Source organism: Pieris brassicae, chromosome 2, assembly GCF_905147105.1.
Source record: "Pieris brassicae chromosome 2, ilPieBrab1.1, whole genome shotgun sequence".
Taxonomy (NCBI): domain Eukaryota; kingdom Metazoa; phylum Arthropoda; class Insecta; order Lepidoptera; family Pieridae; genus Pieris; species Pieris brassicae.
Genome location: NC_059666.1, coordinates 13,157,187 through 13,172,738, shown reverse-complemented (window position 1 = coordinate 13,172,738; position 15,552 = coordinate 13,157,187). Strand labels below are relative to the sequence as shown.

General features: G+C 32.6%; 1 protein-coding gene across 3 annotated transcripts in view; it reads left to right on the top strand.

The window, feature by feature from the left end:
• The window catches only part of LOC123720073 (sex peptide receptor), a 167,902-nt gene that overhangs the window by 136,605 nt on the left and 15,745 nt on the right, over positions 1-15,552 (top strand). For all 3 annotated transcript variants that reach the window (XM_045676531.1, XM_045676532.1, XM_045676530.1), the window contains one exon: positions 9,866-9,966. In XM_045676531.1, the coding sequence (XP_045532487.1) occupies positions 9,866-9,966 (101 nt within the window). The remainder of the gene's footprint in view (positions 1-9,865; positions 9,967-15,552) is intronic.

The window sequence follows — 15,552 nt, the reverse complement described above, 5'->3', positions numbered from 1 at the left end:
ATCATCATATAAAAGTCATCTACATAAAAATCCTTATCTTTTACACACGGTACTGTTTTAAGAAAATAGACGGATTATACAACAAAATATGATTGTTAATAAATGATTGTACACCCTTAATTATTTGAATAATCTAAAGTAAAAACTTATACATATATAATAAAGGCGATTTTATTACAGCAAGTCATTTTGTAACTATACTTTTCTTATCTGAAATTCCCAGAACACCGAAATCGTCCACACTCTATCTGTCTTATATTGCCGCAAAATACAAAAAGATTTGCTCAAAAAACGGGAAAAATCTAAGTCATTTATTTTTACGGTCACTCGATGACATAAAGGTTCGAACAATGTCTGATACTAACTCTCAAGTCAACACTTAAGTTTTTGCCCATTGTCTTGAATGTCACCAATAGAAAAAGTTTTTATTATCAATTTTGTGTTATCCGTATATATATTGGTAGATATCTTTTCAGGGCCGTGTATCTAGTAATGTGTCACTGGCTTGATGGTTAGAATAAAATTCTTCCTGTATTAAAGTAGAACATATATAATTTGTATCGTGTAATATCAAACGAGCTTCCATCCGCATCTTTGCCAGCGTGGATTTCGTATATTTTCGTAAGATTTTTGTGACCTCTTTAACGGTAATGAAATTTCAATGAAATTACATAAAACCCTTTTTGTATTTCCGAACTAATTCGACTTAGGGTCCTTTAAGAAAAGTGCGTACCAATTCTTAAAAGGCCGGCAACGTACTCAATACAAAAAAACAATTTTTAAAACTTAACCTAATTTCAAACTTCATAAATCTATTTGTGAAAACAAGAACAAAAAGTGTGATTTGGTGGCGCGTTGATCCAGACAATAAGATGTAATCAAAGGAACATAGTTTTAAATATGTAATATTTTTTTGGAAAAAGCTACTGGAATCAGTACTATCAGAAACTGATATTATCCACTATCAAAAAATATATTCTATGGATGCAGAAATACAAATAATAAATTCCATAAAAAAAGTTGGTTTATATCAAACGAATTTTATGTTATTCGTATTTTGTTTTATATTTAATTGTTTGGAGACGACTGAGGGTGAATATTGTATATATTCTTATTTATTTTTTTTTGTTATTTATATACCATTTCATAACACTATAGGTACTTTATCCTATCTTTACCAACATTTCGAAAATTACGACAAATTGTAACTTAGAAATATCCTAGTAAATATTTTTTAAAACAAACATTTGACATAATCTATTAAAGCGAAGGATTGAATTGAGTTTGGTATATGTAAACTAAAAATAAACTATTCGCCAAAAAATATCAGCCACATGTTAAATGCATACATAGAAAGTTCATTGGTGCACAGCCGGGGATCGAACCTACGACCTCAGTGATGAGAGTCGCATGCTGAAGCCACTAGGCTAACACTGCTCTTACTTTTTTTAAGAAAGGAAAGATAAAGAATAATATGAACTCAGCCCACCTGAAGAATATTATAGAAAAATCTGTAGTTTCTGATCTTACCTGAGCCACTGGTCCGAAATACACAGGTGTTACAAAGGAAGTTCTTTTATAGATTTATCATCAAAACTAAACAATTAAAAACTATAGAATGAAAAGAATGTCCTCTACCTAATAAATATATTGTTACTCGATTCACAAAAATTATTATAACATACAAATAAATACGAGATGTTAAAAAGTAATAAGTAAATATTCGGTCTAATAAATTTAGAATACTCTAAACTACGATTTAAGAAGAAAATCATGTTTATGCAAAGCATTTTTCCTGAGAAATTTCTAAACTACTTTACGCATCGTTTAAGAAAGTCTTATAGTTTGGTGCAAATAGCACCAAAAGTATTTTCTTAAAATTAAGTCTGAAAGTAACCTTCATCGTTCAGGGATCTTGTCGGTGAACGCGTCTGATCTATCTCATCTCATGACCGTATATGTACTCAGCAATTCTGTAAAGTGCATTGACATTTGCAAATAGTGGAAATGTCAGTGCATATCCAACATTTGTATCAAAGTTGATATGACACCTTGTATTCTATGGTTGAAGCATTCACTGAAAATTAATAAAATCCACCAGAAAAGTCTTATTATTTACATACACACGTGTTATATACAGGTAGGATAGGAAATACTTAGACGTTCCTGATTGTTAAGCTTAAAATTATGAAATCTTATATAAATTATATTAACCGTTTTATAGTTGTTACGGACAACGAACAGTATAGTTTAGAAAACTGGTAAACAAAGGTTGCAGCCAGTGGAGGATGGAGGATTTGTACGTATTGGAAGGGTCGGCCAGTCCCTTTACCAGCGTGAATTTATAGACCTTAGTTTGAGTTTTTAATTGTATCCTTTAGATTCCGCTGTTCCCGGCTGTCGTTATTCTTAAACTTGCTACGTCTTGTAATTTTGTTTGACAACAAGTAACGTTCGACTAATAAACGAAACATTTACAAATTAACTTCGAGTATAATTTCGAGCATGGTTTTGGTTCAGATCGAACGCTCATAATAATTTAAAAAATTGCGAAATAATAATAGTTAATCTACAATTCTTCTAAAGATATTTCCCAATTGGCTAATTGAAACCAAAACATGGCTAAAAATACAAACTAAACTCGTTTTTCCTGCATATCACATTTGAAAATTAACATTAATTTGCGGTCTGTGGTAATGAACATGATAGCGAAAGCGAAATGCCTGCTTTTAATAAACTAGTTTTATTATTGGTATTTAGGAATTCAAAATTATCAAATTATACATTATTTTTCAGTCGAGATACATTTGATTAAAAATATAACATATTTAAATTAAATTACAACATATTTGAATTAGTAACATTATATGATGTTACAAGTTATATTCGAATGTAAAGCAACAGAATTATGTTCGACACTTTCTTTGCTACGCAGATACGTAGCATAGGCTACGCTGTAGCAAGGATTTATTTAGCCAACTAGGCGGCGCATTTGTGGCGTTTGAGTAGAGTCGTAGCAAGTTTATGTAGCATTCCTGAATAAATGGAGTATCCAACACAAACATTTTTTTTAATTCGATCCATTACTAACAATAGCGCGACAAACTTCTTCTGATATAAAGAAGAGTAAAAAATTTTGATATGGATTTTTCTATCTATCAATCTATATACTCATATACATAATTATAATAAGAAAAACTTTATTCATGATAAATAGGTAGTGACAAAATTCATATATCGCTAGTACCCACACTGTTGTGAGTTACAAGATAATATTAGTCTGTGGTACATGTTTAACACAGTTTTTTTGTAGGTTTAGTGTTACCACCAATCAAACACGTCATATAAGACATTAGGTATATGTATATGCGCAAGTATTTAAGAGGTTTTAAAACGTGTCTGTGTTAGTTTTTTGCACCTCATACGTAGTAAGGCCTCTGTAGATTCTTGTGATTTGTGAGTTTGTATCTGGATAGTTTGACTATCTCAGATTGGGATATTTTATTATAACAGTTAACAATAAAACTAAGATTTTGACCTACTTTCTCGCCTTTACCTTATCATAAATTTATAAATATACTACTCTAAAATAAGTAAAACAACATGTCTGAATTACATTTTTAAAAAGCTTTTAAAAATTTAAGACTTGAACAAAATTGTAGAAGAACTATTACTAGAGATATATATATTCTTGGCAAAATAAATTGCCATTTCCATTGTTGTGGAAAATCGCTTTTCCAAAGAGCTCTATTGTAAATGAGACAATACCCTTAAGGTGAATCAGTAGGAAATTAATTATAAGGTAAAAGAGAACCAGTAATTACAGTTTTTCGAGCTTGCGTTGTTTCTTTACACGTTAATTGAAGTCTGAATTTCGAAATATAATTGTTATTCTTAGAATTATACTGTTCATTATTTTTTGCCAAATGTGTAGCTCTGCTGGGGAAATGACTAGTAGCGTTTCGTATTGCATATCCCTGGGAATGTTACTCCGAGAACGAAACTCGAGAACTTATTGGACACGAGCTCTGATCTCTCAACTTGCAAATTGCAACAAACATCAAGTACAAGTTTTTAAGATGTATCAAAATATGAGCTAATTTGCCTAATTAAACAAATGGTTTAAATAAAATAGTTCAAAACCCTATGCGGGGTGTAATAATCTGTGACATAAAAGTTGCTAATAGATACTTTTATATGACTTCAATCATTCATACAGGATTGCTGCACAAACTAATATTCGCATAAAAGATTTTTAGTTTGTTGTAAGAAACATAGCAATATTTTTATAACTTTTAAAAACCTCAGAATAGTATACTCGCTTTTAATCGAACTTGTGCCAATGATTTAGATATATTTTCCTTTTTTCTTTGTTTTCTCGCGTGAGGTGAGCATATCTTATAACAGTATCTAGACAAGGCGGTAGGATGAAAAAAAAACTTCTTAACGATCTTAAACACATATTGCAATTAGTACTTAAATATATAAATCGTATTCACGCGCACAGCTTCCGCCTTTGTTAGTAATTTTGCACTGTCCACTGCTCGCGCTGCAAATCGCCCAAGGCTCCATTCACCGCACCCATGTCGTCACGCTCAACGGTAAAATAACCGAAGCGGTGGAAAAGAGGAGTTCTTATCGGAAAAGATTGCAGCTCCATGCCTGAAACATATATTTTATAACTTGTATTGACTGTTTATCGGAAATGTTTTATAAAAGAAAACCGTTCACATTTTATTTCCTGATAAGTCGTATGCAGGAAAATATTATTTTCATTTTCTATTCGATACTTGTTGATAATATTATGTCATATCAAGGGTTCGACATTGCTTTCAAAAAGGGATTCACATGTGTTCATTCGTTATTCGATCCAGAACATAAAAATGATATATTTTTGTTTTAAATATCACAAGTGTAAAAAAATAATAATTAACGTAATTATTTTTTTACATTTGTAATAATATCAAAATAATTCGTAAGTATTAGTTATTTACGTATCTCTGAGGCCTCGCGAATCCCGACTACTTAAAGACAAATATCGACAGGATCCCATCAACAACTTTGGAAATTTTAAAATGGTGTTAAGGTACGAGTGGAGATCTCTAGCCGGTGTTAAGTTTTCACACAAATTGTTAAATGGTCAAATACAGAATAGTAACTGCCAACAGAACATTAGCATTGTAATCCCTTTTTCCGTTCATTCCCAAGGTTTAATCAGCAGAATGTTCCAAATTCCGTCAGCAAAACTAACCTAGGAGTTCAGGCACCTCTCATTCGATTTCGTCGAAATATTCAGTAGTGGGCTGATCAATTAAAAAAATGAATTATTACCAAATCCGCTGTTTTGCTTGTAATTTTTATTGTATTCTTATTATTTGTAACATGTATATTTATTATAATTGTAATATATTTTAAATAATATAGCTTGTGACCTATAATCATTATTCATAATGATATGTGGTGAACTTTTAAAATAAATAAATAATGAGCCTTTTGTGCATTTAACTTTAGATGACGGATAAAGGAATATAATCTATGGGAATATTTTGCTTCTTAGTAACGTGAACAAAGCATTGTTCATGTTACAAAATGTTTGTGGTGAATTTTATTTCCCAACGGATAAAATGCTAGAAGCGATTGTTTGTGGCAACAACTTCATAATTGCTCTTTCATTATTTTACAAGGGAAACTTTTAACTTTATTTGGAATATTGTTTTGGAATGACGTCGTTTTAATACATGCTTTTATTATAACATAATTGGTTTGCCCGTGAGGTAAAATATATTTTTTTTTAAAGATCTTTATTTGTGTTTGTCTGCATTCAAAGACTTAAATGTAGGTAATTAATGGTGATGCTATAATAGTTAAGTTTTTAATAAATCATCAGGATTCTGTAACAATACCAATTAAGCATAGTGACCGTTGCAAATGAAATCCCTACGGATACAAAATGGAGATCCAGGATTTTTTGATAGAAGGTAAGTTGCAATCAGGTGATAACTGAAAATGAAATACTGTCAAACAAATACAACAGTAATTTATATTGAAATGTATTCAAAATATACATAATTTTTTGTGAAGAAATGTCAAGTATCCAATACGAACTCGATATAATTAGGTTGATTGTTGGCAGTTCACAGTTTTCCCTTTCATATTATATATTCCCTATTTGAAAGCGAACATTGTGAACATTCGTGCCATTTAAATTCCAAATAGATATAAGCGCGTGTCAAGTTATAAAAACAAAATATATTATTACTATTCAATTACGTACAAATGTCTACTAAGAGTATATATTATGTTTATAATATGAAGGATATAAAACCTGCTAAGCAATTTTATTAATTTCGTGCTAAACAGACATAGTTGCGAACGTTATATATGCAGGCCAAGTTTTTTATAAGTTTTCGCAAACGGTCATTAAACGCATAAACTGTTGAACAAGTTTGAACTGTTGAAAATAGTATTGTGGATGTCCACGCGGTATTGCAAGTACAGGATAGCCTTTACGAATGATACTGTGCATGGCTTTTTTTACAAAAAATTTAAAACGTATATTTATTTTTGGAATCGAACCAGATACGTGTTCTACATTCAAGATAAATTACTTCTGCGTGGACCCAGCTCTTCTGTAACTAACATGGTAATAAATAAATATGTGTATTTTACGAATGGACTACGTGTGCATTAGTGTGTTTGTGTGTGAATGTATATTGTATTTTGATAACAAGCATTTAATCCACCATTTCCGTGAAACTCAAGTTTTGCAGCCATTTGTATAATTGTTGTTTCAACCCATGCAGACTAAGCGGGTAATAATTATTATGCCCCTTAGCAAAGGTAGTTTTAATAGAAACTATCAACTATACGTTTTCTCCTTTTACTTGAAAGATTTCTATTAAATGGAAATATTCACAAATTATGAAGATTGTAAAGATATTGTGAGATTTCCATAAATTAAAAAAGTTCTTGTGCTAGAAATTTGGAAGTTATATACTTATTTCTTCATAAGTAATCTATATCATTTTAGATACATAAAACTACAACGAATTTAACAGCGAAACCATTAAAAGTATGTGGTAAAGTAAGTAGTTGTATGACTTTTTATAAATATCTAGAATATTCGACATCAAAATAATTTGAGTTAATTAGACTTACATTACTTATTAGTTTTAATTAGGCTAGGTCGTAATGTTTCATGATGTCTTACTAAAGACACATCTATAAAAAGAAAATCTAAACAATTTATATGCCTTTTGAGTTGCCTAGGTTGCCATTTTTGTGATGATTATGATGATTTTTGTAAACAATATAGCATATATTATAGAGTATGCAAAAAATACAAAGTATACAAAAATCGTTATATTGGATATTAAAAAGGACTGATATGAACAAATTTCAATTTGTCATTCCAAGTGTAAACGATAAATCTACATGTTATGGTAAGTGATTTCATAATTAAATTTTTGTCCGTCCTTGCGCGTTTTAATCTCATATCTGTAGTTTGAGTTTGAATCTTGATTTTAATTGCTGTAATTTTTTATAGCACACATTATTATTATTATTACTCTTTTTTCAATATAAAGGACCCATATATAGACCTATCAGTCCCGCGATAGTGCAGATCTGGCCGAGAAACTAGTCAGTAAGGGAGTGTCAAATCATTTTCTCGGACTTTATTTGGTCAAGCTTGGGTCTTATTTCGGCCATACAATGCGCAGAGGTGATGAGAACTTGGAGAAACTGGTCGTGGTTGGTAACACAGAAGGCAAAAGATCACGTGGCCGTTCACTAACCAGATGAAGCGATCAGGTGAAAGACTCATCGTCCTCAAAACTATACACTGTCATAAGAGGGGCGCTGGTCAGAAACTTGTGGAAACAGATAGTCCACTCTAGATCCTTCGTTGCTGACACAGACATGAGCCGCCTATTAAAGAGAGAGAGAGGTCTGGAGGGGTTGGGGTCTACCACCAGGCCCTAGCCACACCTACTCTGGAAAATACTTATGATATTTATATGTAAAAACATAAAGTGGCTAGTAGTAATTGTAAAATTTGGACCACTACTTGTATTTTAATAACCCGCGAGGTTTAAATTTTAGTAATAACAAGAGTTATTACTAAAATTTAAAGGCAAAGACTTACTTACGTACTTTTTATTAACAATGGTTCTATTTAATCTATGATAAACATCATTATATAACTTACTGCCCCGACGAAGAAACTAGTACAGTACATCCCTTTTGAGGGAAACATCTTAAAATTTAGTTGTTCCACTAACGAACTCGTTATCTTAGAACTTTGAAATAAACCCTGAAATCCCTTTGTCGTGGCAAATCTGATCTGACGTGAAGTCAGAGCTAAGTGGAAACGCTTCTTATTTCCGGCTGTGACGTATATCTGAGAATTGTATATGGAAAATGAGTTCGCCGCGATTCGAAATTTAAAATGTGTCGCTCAATTCATGATTTTCCGGCTTCTTGCACAGTTATAAGATGTGCCTTTTGGCTTGGAATTGAAGTTACGTCTGAACTTAAAATAGTTTTGTATAAAGGGAGAAACTTTGTGCCGGTAAAAGACATTGTAAAGTCACGTATAATCATTATATTTAAGTGTAATTTATACTAATATTATAATAATAAAATATAATTATATAATATGTGTACTATATTATATAAGAATAGGAGGGGATAAATGAAAATGTTATAAAAACGGGAAAACCATTATTTTTAAGAGACCAAGGAAAAATCAAACGTTCTAAATTTAAAATGTTTAAAATAAACTCTTCACAATACGCCCAAATGATTTTGTGGGTGAATGTTAATTTCCCTACAATTTCTATATTATTATTTGTTACACTCAAACGTATAAATTTGCTTAGACGTTATATTATACAAATACAAAGTGATATTTCCTTTCAAATTTAATACTTTATGTACGAGACATTCTAGTCAATTGCCTTTTTCTTTATTACTTATAAACTTATGAAGAAACACGTTCCTCTTTTGCCAAAAAATTTAAGTATTATCGAAGTGAAACTTCTTTATCGGCGTTGGATTTTTTTTACCGTCACATGTTTCGGTTACGCGTTACATTTTTCCGTTACGCGCCATATTTTTCTTGTCGCTACCATGGTTGATTCGAAACCATTAATTACAAAAATATATAATAACGATAACAATGATAGTAAAAATTCTATTACAATTAATGAAATTCTGTTATAATCGTAGTAGCAATTAGGTAAAATGCAATAATTGTATTATTTGTATTCATGTCTATGATAACAAAAGCCTTTTGTTAAACTTTATCTTATTTAACTTTATTCAATCAATTTCTGTAAAGTTGCATATAGTCGATCATTTTTCGAAAAATAAAGTCATAAAGAAATTTCACTTACGTGTGTACACTAGTACACGCACACATTTTTTATTTTATTACAGTGTTCTTAAGTAATCAAGCACATAAATTAACTTTTGCATTGGCTATTAGCCATTGAATATGAAAAACTCATAAGTCTAGGTCCCATAAAATTGGCTTGAAGTTTAAAGTAATAAAGCTAGATGCAGTGCTTTTTGATTTACAACAAGCTTTATCGAGAGCTTTATGAGATGCCGCATTTTCATATTCGAAATTGCTATTTACAGGTTTAATATTGTTTTTACGAAGCTTTCAAGGGCTTGAGTGAAGCCTACTTTATGAAGACTGGAGGATCGCGTTATACGTTAGAATAACGTCTATTTAATGTAAAAAGTGTAAAATTAAAAGCTTTTAATAACCTTTCTAAATTTAAATATATTCTATATTCAAATAAGTGGTAGTAGTTATTTACATAATTGTATATAGTATTTTGTTATTTAATTTCAGGTAATACCAGCAATGTTTCACACGGCAAGTATATGGCTGACGTTGGCATTGGCTGTCCAGAGATATATCTATGTATGTCACGCCCCTGTTGCAAGAACTTGGTACGTATTACATAAGACATTCAGATCTAAAAGGACAAGTTACGTACATTACAAGTACGTTTGTGCATTTCTTACTCCGCTGGCCCAAAGGACCAAACCGGGGCTTGGAGTTCGAAACAAAAGAACCTTAACCGATCGTAAGCAATAATTAAATTAGTCATTAGTCAAAACCCGAGGCTATAATCCAGTCGCTGGAATTCTTAGTAGCATTATAGTATTTTAATTGGCAACATTAATCTATTGTACGTGATTGCATATTAAATTGAGAATATTGCAGTCAACTCTATATTAGAACATCCTTCTGGCCCACAAACTGCGCAATTTTCCTGTTGTCTATATTAAGATTACAGGCGGTAAATAAAATATTTATCAGTACATTACTTGTTTAAATAGAAATATCTTTAAAAATTATATTTCAATAGAAACCAGCCAGCAGCAAGTGTTTGTACAAAGATAAAAACATTTCTACAGTTTAAAATTATAAAATACATGACCGAGCTTATATTTTTAAAACAAAAACTAATGGCGCGTTTCTCTCTATTTTGATTGTTCAATCGTGTAGGCACAGTCACGAGACACGTTTCGTTTAACCGATTTATAACTAACGAGATGACATTTATATAAATCCGTTATTAAAACCATATTAACCACAAAATATGGAAATTTATTAAAACGAAATATTTGAAATACCAACGTCGCTTTAGATGGCGTTAATATGAAAACATTTTTATTGTTATAATTGTAACGAATATATCAACTTGACTTGGTAGTCTCTGGCTGAAGACAATCGCTGGAAGGTACTCTTAATACGTCATAAAGAAGTTGTATTTATATAGAGAGAACTCGCGTAGACATTTTTTAAATTTCCGCCATTTTACTGATTGTTATTACTTGAATACAATGCATGGAATCTGCGCAATTTCTATCAAGTGGCTGTTATTAATCCATGTCTAGGATTCGGGTAGCATTCCACACATCTCACGAATACCTTAACAATAATTTTAAACTGAGGAGTGAATTGTAACTGGCACTTTAACAGTAATCTTTTAGCAGTGATATAAAAGATACAATTGGATATTATAAATTTTCCCTTCTAAAATCGTTATCATGAATAACTTACGATTATGTCATGCAAGTGATATTATGAAAAATTCGGTGGATTTCAATCAGTACCGACCTCGGACTTTCACAGGGCTCGCGAGTGAATTGCCGGCCTTTTAAGAATTTAGTAGGCCCTTTTTTTAAAGGACCCTAAGCCTAATTGCTTCGGAAATACTTCAGTGGGTATCTTGTTATACATACAGGTGATACGGGTGGAATTTCATATTCTGTGTCAACGTCTGATATTGAAACTTAGCTGCAACAGCTCCTCTAAACTCTCTCGAAACTGTTTCGTTTTCTGAGCACCTGATGTTCGAGAAATCGCTTTAGTTGATCCTGTTGAATGATAGATAAACTATAGGAGTATATAAAAGATCTATATCACCATTGTCGTATATTTGGCACTTCTGTAATCCCTATATAACATAGCAAAGCTATGATACCTGTGTTGAATATTGTATTGATTTTAACTATTAACGGATATTGGTCGCACGGATAGTAAGCTCTTAGACATAGGGCTGTCAATTGAATATTTCTACAAGCAATTCTCGTCAAAGAAAATACACGCAAGAGTTTGCTAGTCTTGCTATTTAATAAATTGCCGTATAACATTCGTAAAATCAGCGTGTTCTGCCAATTTAGGGCATTCAAGAATGAATATCGCTGATTTCCTTAAAGCTGAGTTGTTAAGGCCCTTAAGGCCAGCTGAGATTCCATTCAAAGAAAAAACAAATCACATATTTATCCTTTTACTTGCCTATTTCATGTGTTTGTGTGTCCTCATTTTACATGTGAGGTTTGAGATAGAGCAAAAATACATATTATAATAAAAAGTTAAAGTTTGTTATGTCGAAGCAATGGTGTCACTGACTGAGCTGAGCTGAGCTGTCATTGTTAATTTATTAGCTCTGTATCACCTAATGACAGTAGCAGCTGACAGTAATGCTATGACTTCGACATATATAATTTTTTTCTTCATTTGATTCAGTCCTTCCATAGCTTCATAATTAAAGGGTTCCGACTTATATAATTAAAGAGTTCTATCGAGCGACAGACAGGAATTTGTTGTTTATGCCAGTCAGTTCCAGTTTTAGATCGATGCATCATAAACAGACAGACTAAGGCACGTAGAAATGTCGTTTAAAATTTGTTTTAAATTAATCAAAGGCGTGAGTTTCTTTTTTTACAAAATAAGTTGAATATTTAAACAAAAACTGTCAACCCTATCATACCTTATGGTTATACATCGTTGGATATTGCAATCTATTTAATATTGTTTATGGCTGTGTGCTCATAACTCGATTGGTTTAGTCCAACACTAGCGGCTTTCTGCAGCTTTGCACCAATATTGCAAGCTGTATACGTTTAGCTTTAGAGTAAGTTGTACATTATTCCACAACTTCCATAATCCAAACTTGAACTAAGTAAAATGGAGTACATCAAATTTTATATTATAATCATTGAAGACACTTATTCCATAAAATCTGAATTAAACTAACTCGACTAACCTCTCGGTAAAAAGGGTGCCCTCGAAATGACTTTTTAATAAATGTCATTGCCTGAAATAATTATAGCAAGAACATTTAGAATTTGTTATTTCATAAAAAAAATATTTAGTCTAATTCCTAAATCAAATCCGAATCTCAATATAACAAATAAAACTTCAGTGTTGAAACATGACAGATAATAATAAACAATCTAAAAGAAATATAATTAAAAAGAGAAAGAAAATAATAATCTAATATATATAAATAAATTATCATTGTCTTGAATAATTGTTTAATTAACATACTAGTAACGGATTTTTGTTTAACAAACAATATCATAGTATTGTCTTTTGCTAACATAGCTTTTACACATTAAGAAAACACTTTTCAATCCGTTTATTGAAGCTTTGTATTATTATTATAAACTTATAATTATTTACATAATTTTAAATTTTCCGACGTTTCGCGTGCTTTACAACGTGCCTGTCACCGTGTCAAGTTTATAACTAGCTGACCCGGCGAACTTCGTACCGCCTAACAGTCAATGAATGTCGTGTAACTTTTTAGCTGAACTAATTTAGGCTTTGATGAACGTAAAACAATGATACAAAATAATATATTTATATAGATAGAAACAAAAAAGTATTTTATTATGATGAATGATGATGAAAACATACATACAGAATGAGAATTAAAAAAAAATTAAGTACTTCAAACTCATGTCAGAAAAAAATTATTGAAAACTATGTTGTGCAGATTGGGAAAAAAAACTCGGATTAATTCATTAATAGGATTTTCATTCAAGCACTTTGTAGTAAACGACATTCTTTGTGTTTTGGTCAGGCGCAAGAACAAATAAAGCGGATGGTTTGCCGACACGTGAGCATGCCACGTACAATTGACCATGAGAAAAACATGCATTTTCTAGATTGAGGCCACAAATAGTCAAGGATTGGCCCTGTGATTTGTTGATCGTCATGGCGAAGGCAAGACGAATCGAGAATTGAATTCGTTTAAACTCAAAGGGCATATCCGTTGGGATCATCGGAATCCTTGGAATAAGAACTTCCTCATCTTTAAATTTTCCTTTAAGTATCGACGCGTGAATCACATTGCTCATCAGTTTTCTTATCACCAAACGCGTTCCATTACACAGTTTTGGTTGGTTTAAATTTCTAAGCATGATGACTACCGAGCCAACTTTAAGTTTTAAATTGTGCGCTGGTAAACCAGGCACATCCAAGGAGTTTAAAAATTCAGTTGGATAATTAGTGCCTTCTTCTTCGTTTGTTACACAGTCGATAGATTTGAATGAATACAGAGTACCTACGATTTGATTTTGAATTATAAAATTGAGGTCATCTACATCTTTATTTTTAGCGGCCAAAATTGCTCGCTCACTTAACCATTTAGTATTTTTGTGGTTAGCAATGATATCCGGGAATACTTTGTTGATAAGCTCGTCTTTTGATGATACGACATTGCAAAAATTTGGAGGAAATGAAATCAAACCGCTCGATTTGTCAACAGGAACACGGCCATTACCGATAGTCAGCAATTGCTTCGAGAAATCATCAGCAGATAGATCGTTCAACAATGCAACTCTCATATTTACAGACAGTTGAAGTTTCTTTACATATCGCCACAGATCTGGTAGTGTTTGTCGGAAATCGCCAGATAATAAAATCATTGCACTACCAAAACATCTCGAGTCATTGCGCAGATCTTTTAATGTTCGGTCTAGTGCTTCCAATGCGCGTTTGTGCGCCATTGTGCATTCGTCCCATATGATGATTTTTGATGCTATTAAAACTTTGGCCATTGCGGAGTGTTTCGAAATGTTACATGTCGGTTGTTTGTTGTTCAGTAGTTTGAAGGTTTAATGGCAATTTTAACGCTGAGTGAGCCGTACGGCATCCGTCTAACAATGTGGCCGCTATTCCAGAAAAAGCAATTGCTACCGCAATTTCGGATCTCGCACGTACGGTGGCCAAAATCAATAACATGAGGAATGTCTTCCCAGTTCCACCGGGGGCATCAAAAAAAAATAAGCCGCCATTTCCATCATCAATTGCATTAATCAGTGTATCATAGACTTCTCTCTGCTTAGGATTCAACAGAGGTACATTCGTTTGAACTGATTGGATTAGTTCATGTGGATCATATTCACGTTCACGTTCCAATTCTCTATTAAATGCGTTATTCATTCCGCGATCTGGCGCTGGCATTCCTAACCTAACTAACAAACTGCCGCACATGAGGTAACACATATCTTCGATCAAGAGCAAAGTCTGGTTATGGATCTCCTCATTCACCTCAAGATCGGAATTTCTTGAGCTGACGCGAATTTGATGTAAAATATCTTCTGACATGTTATCTTTGTATTTGTTCCACAGGTCACGTGGGTTCGATGGGAAGCATGTTGAAATGATGATAGCAAATAATGTGCGTATCTGACTTGGAGATGCAGAAATAATTGCTTCAGCGATTGTCGTGTCCCAATGAGTATCGTTTTCAAGCAAATTTAGCTCTAGACATGCTGCACGGAATGTGGGGCACACGATACCATTAACAATTCGTAGTGATTCAAATGATGTTGGCCCTCGAATATGTAGCAGCAACAACCGCAAATAGAAACATTCATCATTCTTCGGATGAACTGTGTAAATACGACCGAGAGCATCAGTAGAACGCATATCTGGATGACCAGGAACTGCATCTGCTGCGATCGACGCCGATACAATGGATAACCATCGTTGCCAGTAATGGTCTCTGCCGTCGATTTTCGTGGATACGGTTTGGAACACTTGCCGTCGACCATGCACGGTGATTGTCGGTTGATAGTGCCACACGGTCCATGAATCATATTCGTGACTACAACATCATGTAGGTCTGGATCGGTTTCAGGAGCAGGAATCTCCGCACATATGATGTCATCTATTTCAGAAGAGAGAGTTCAGAATTCTTTCGACTAACCAAATCAGAATGTGAGCATGCG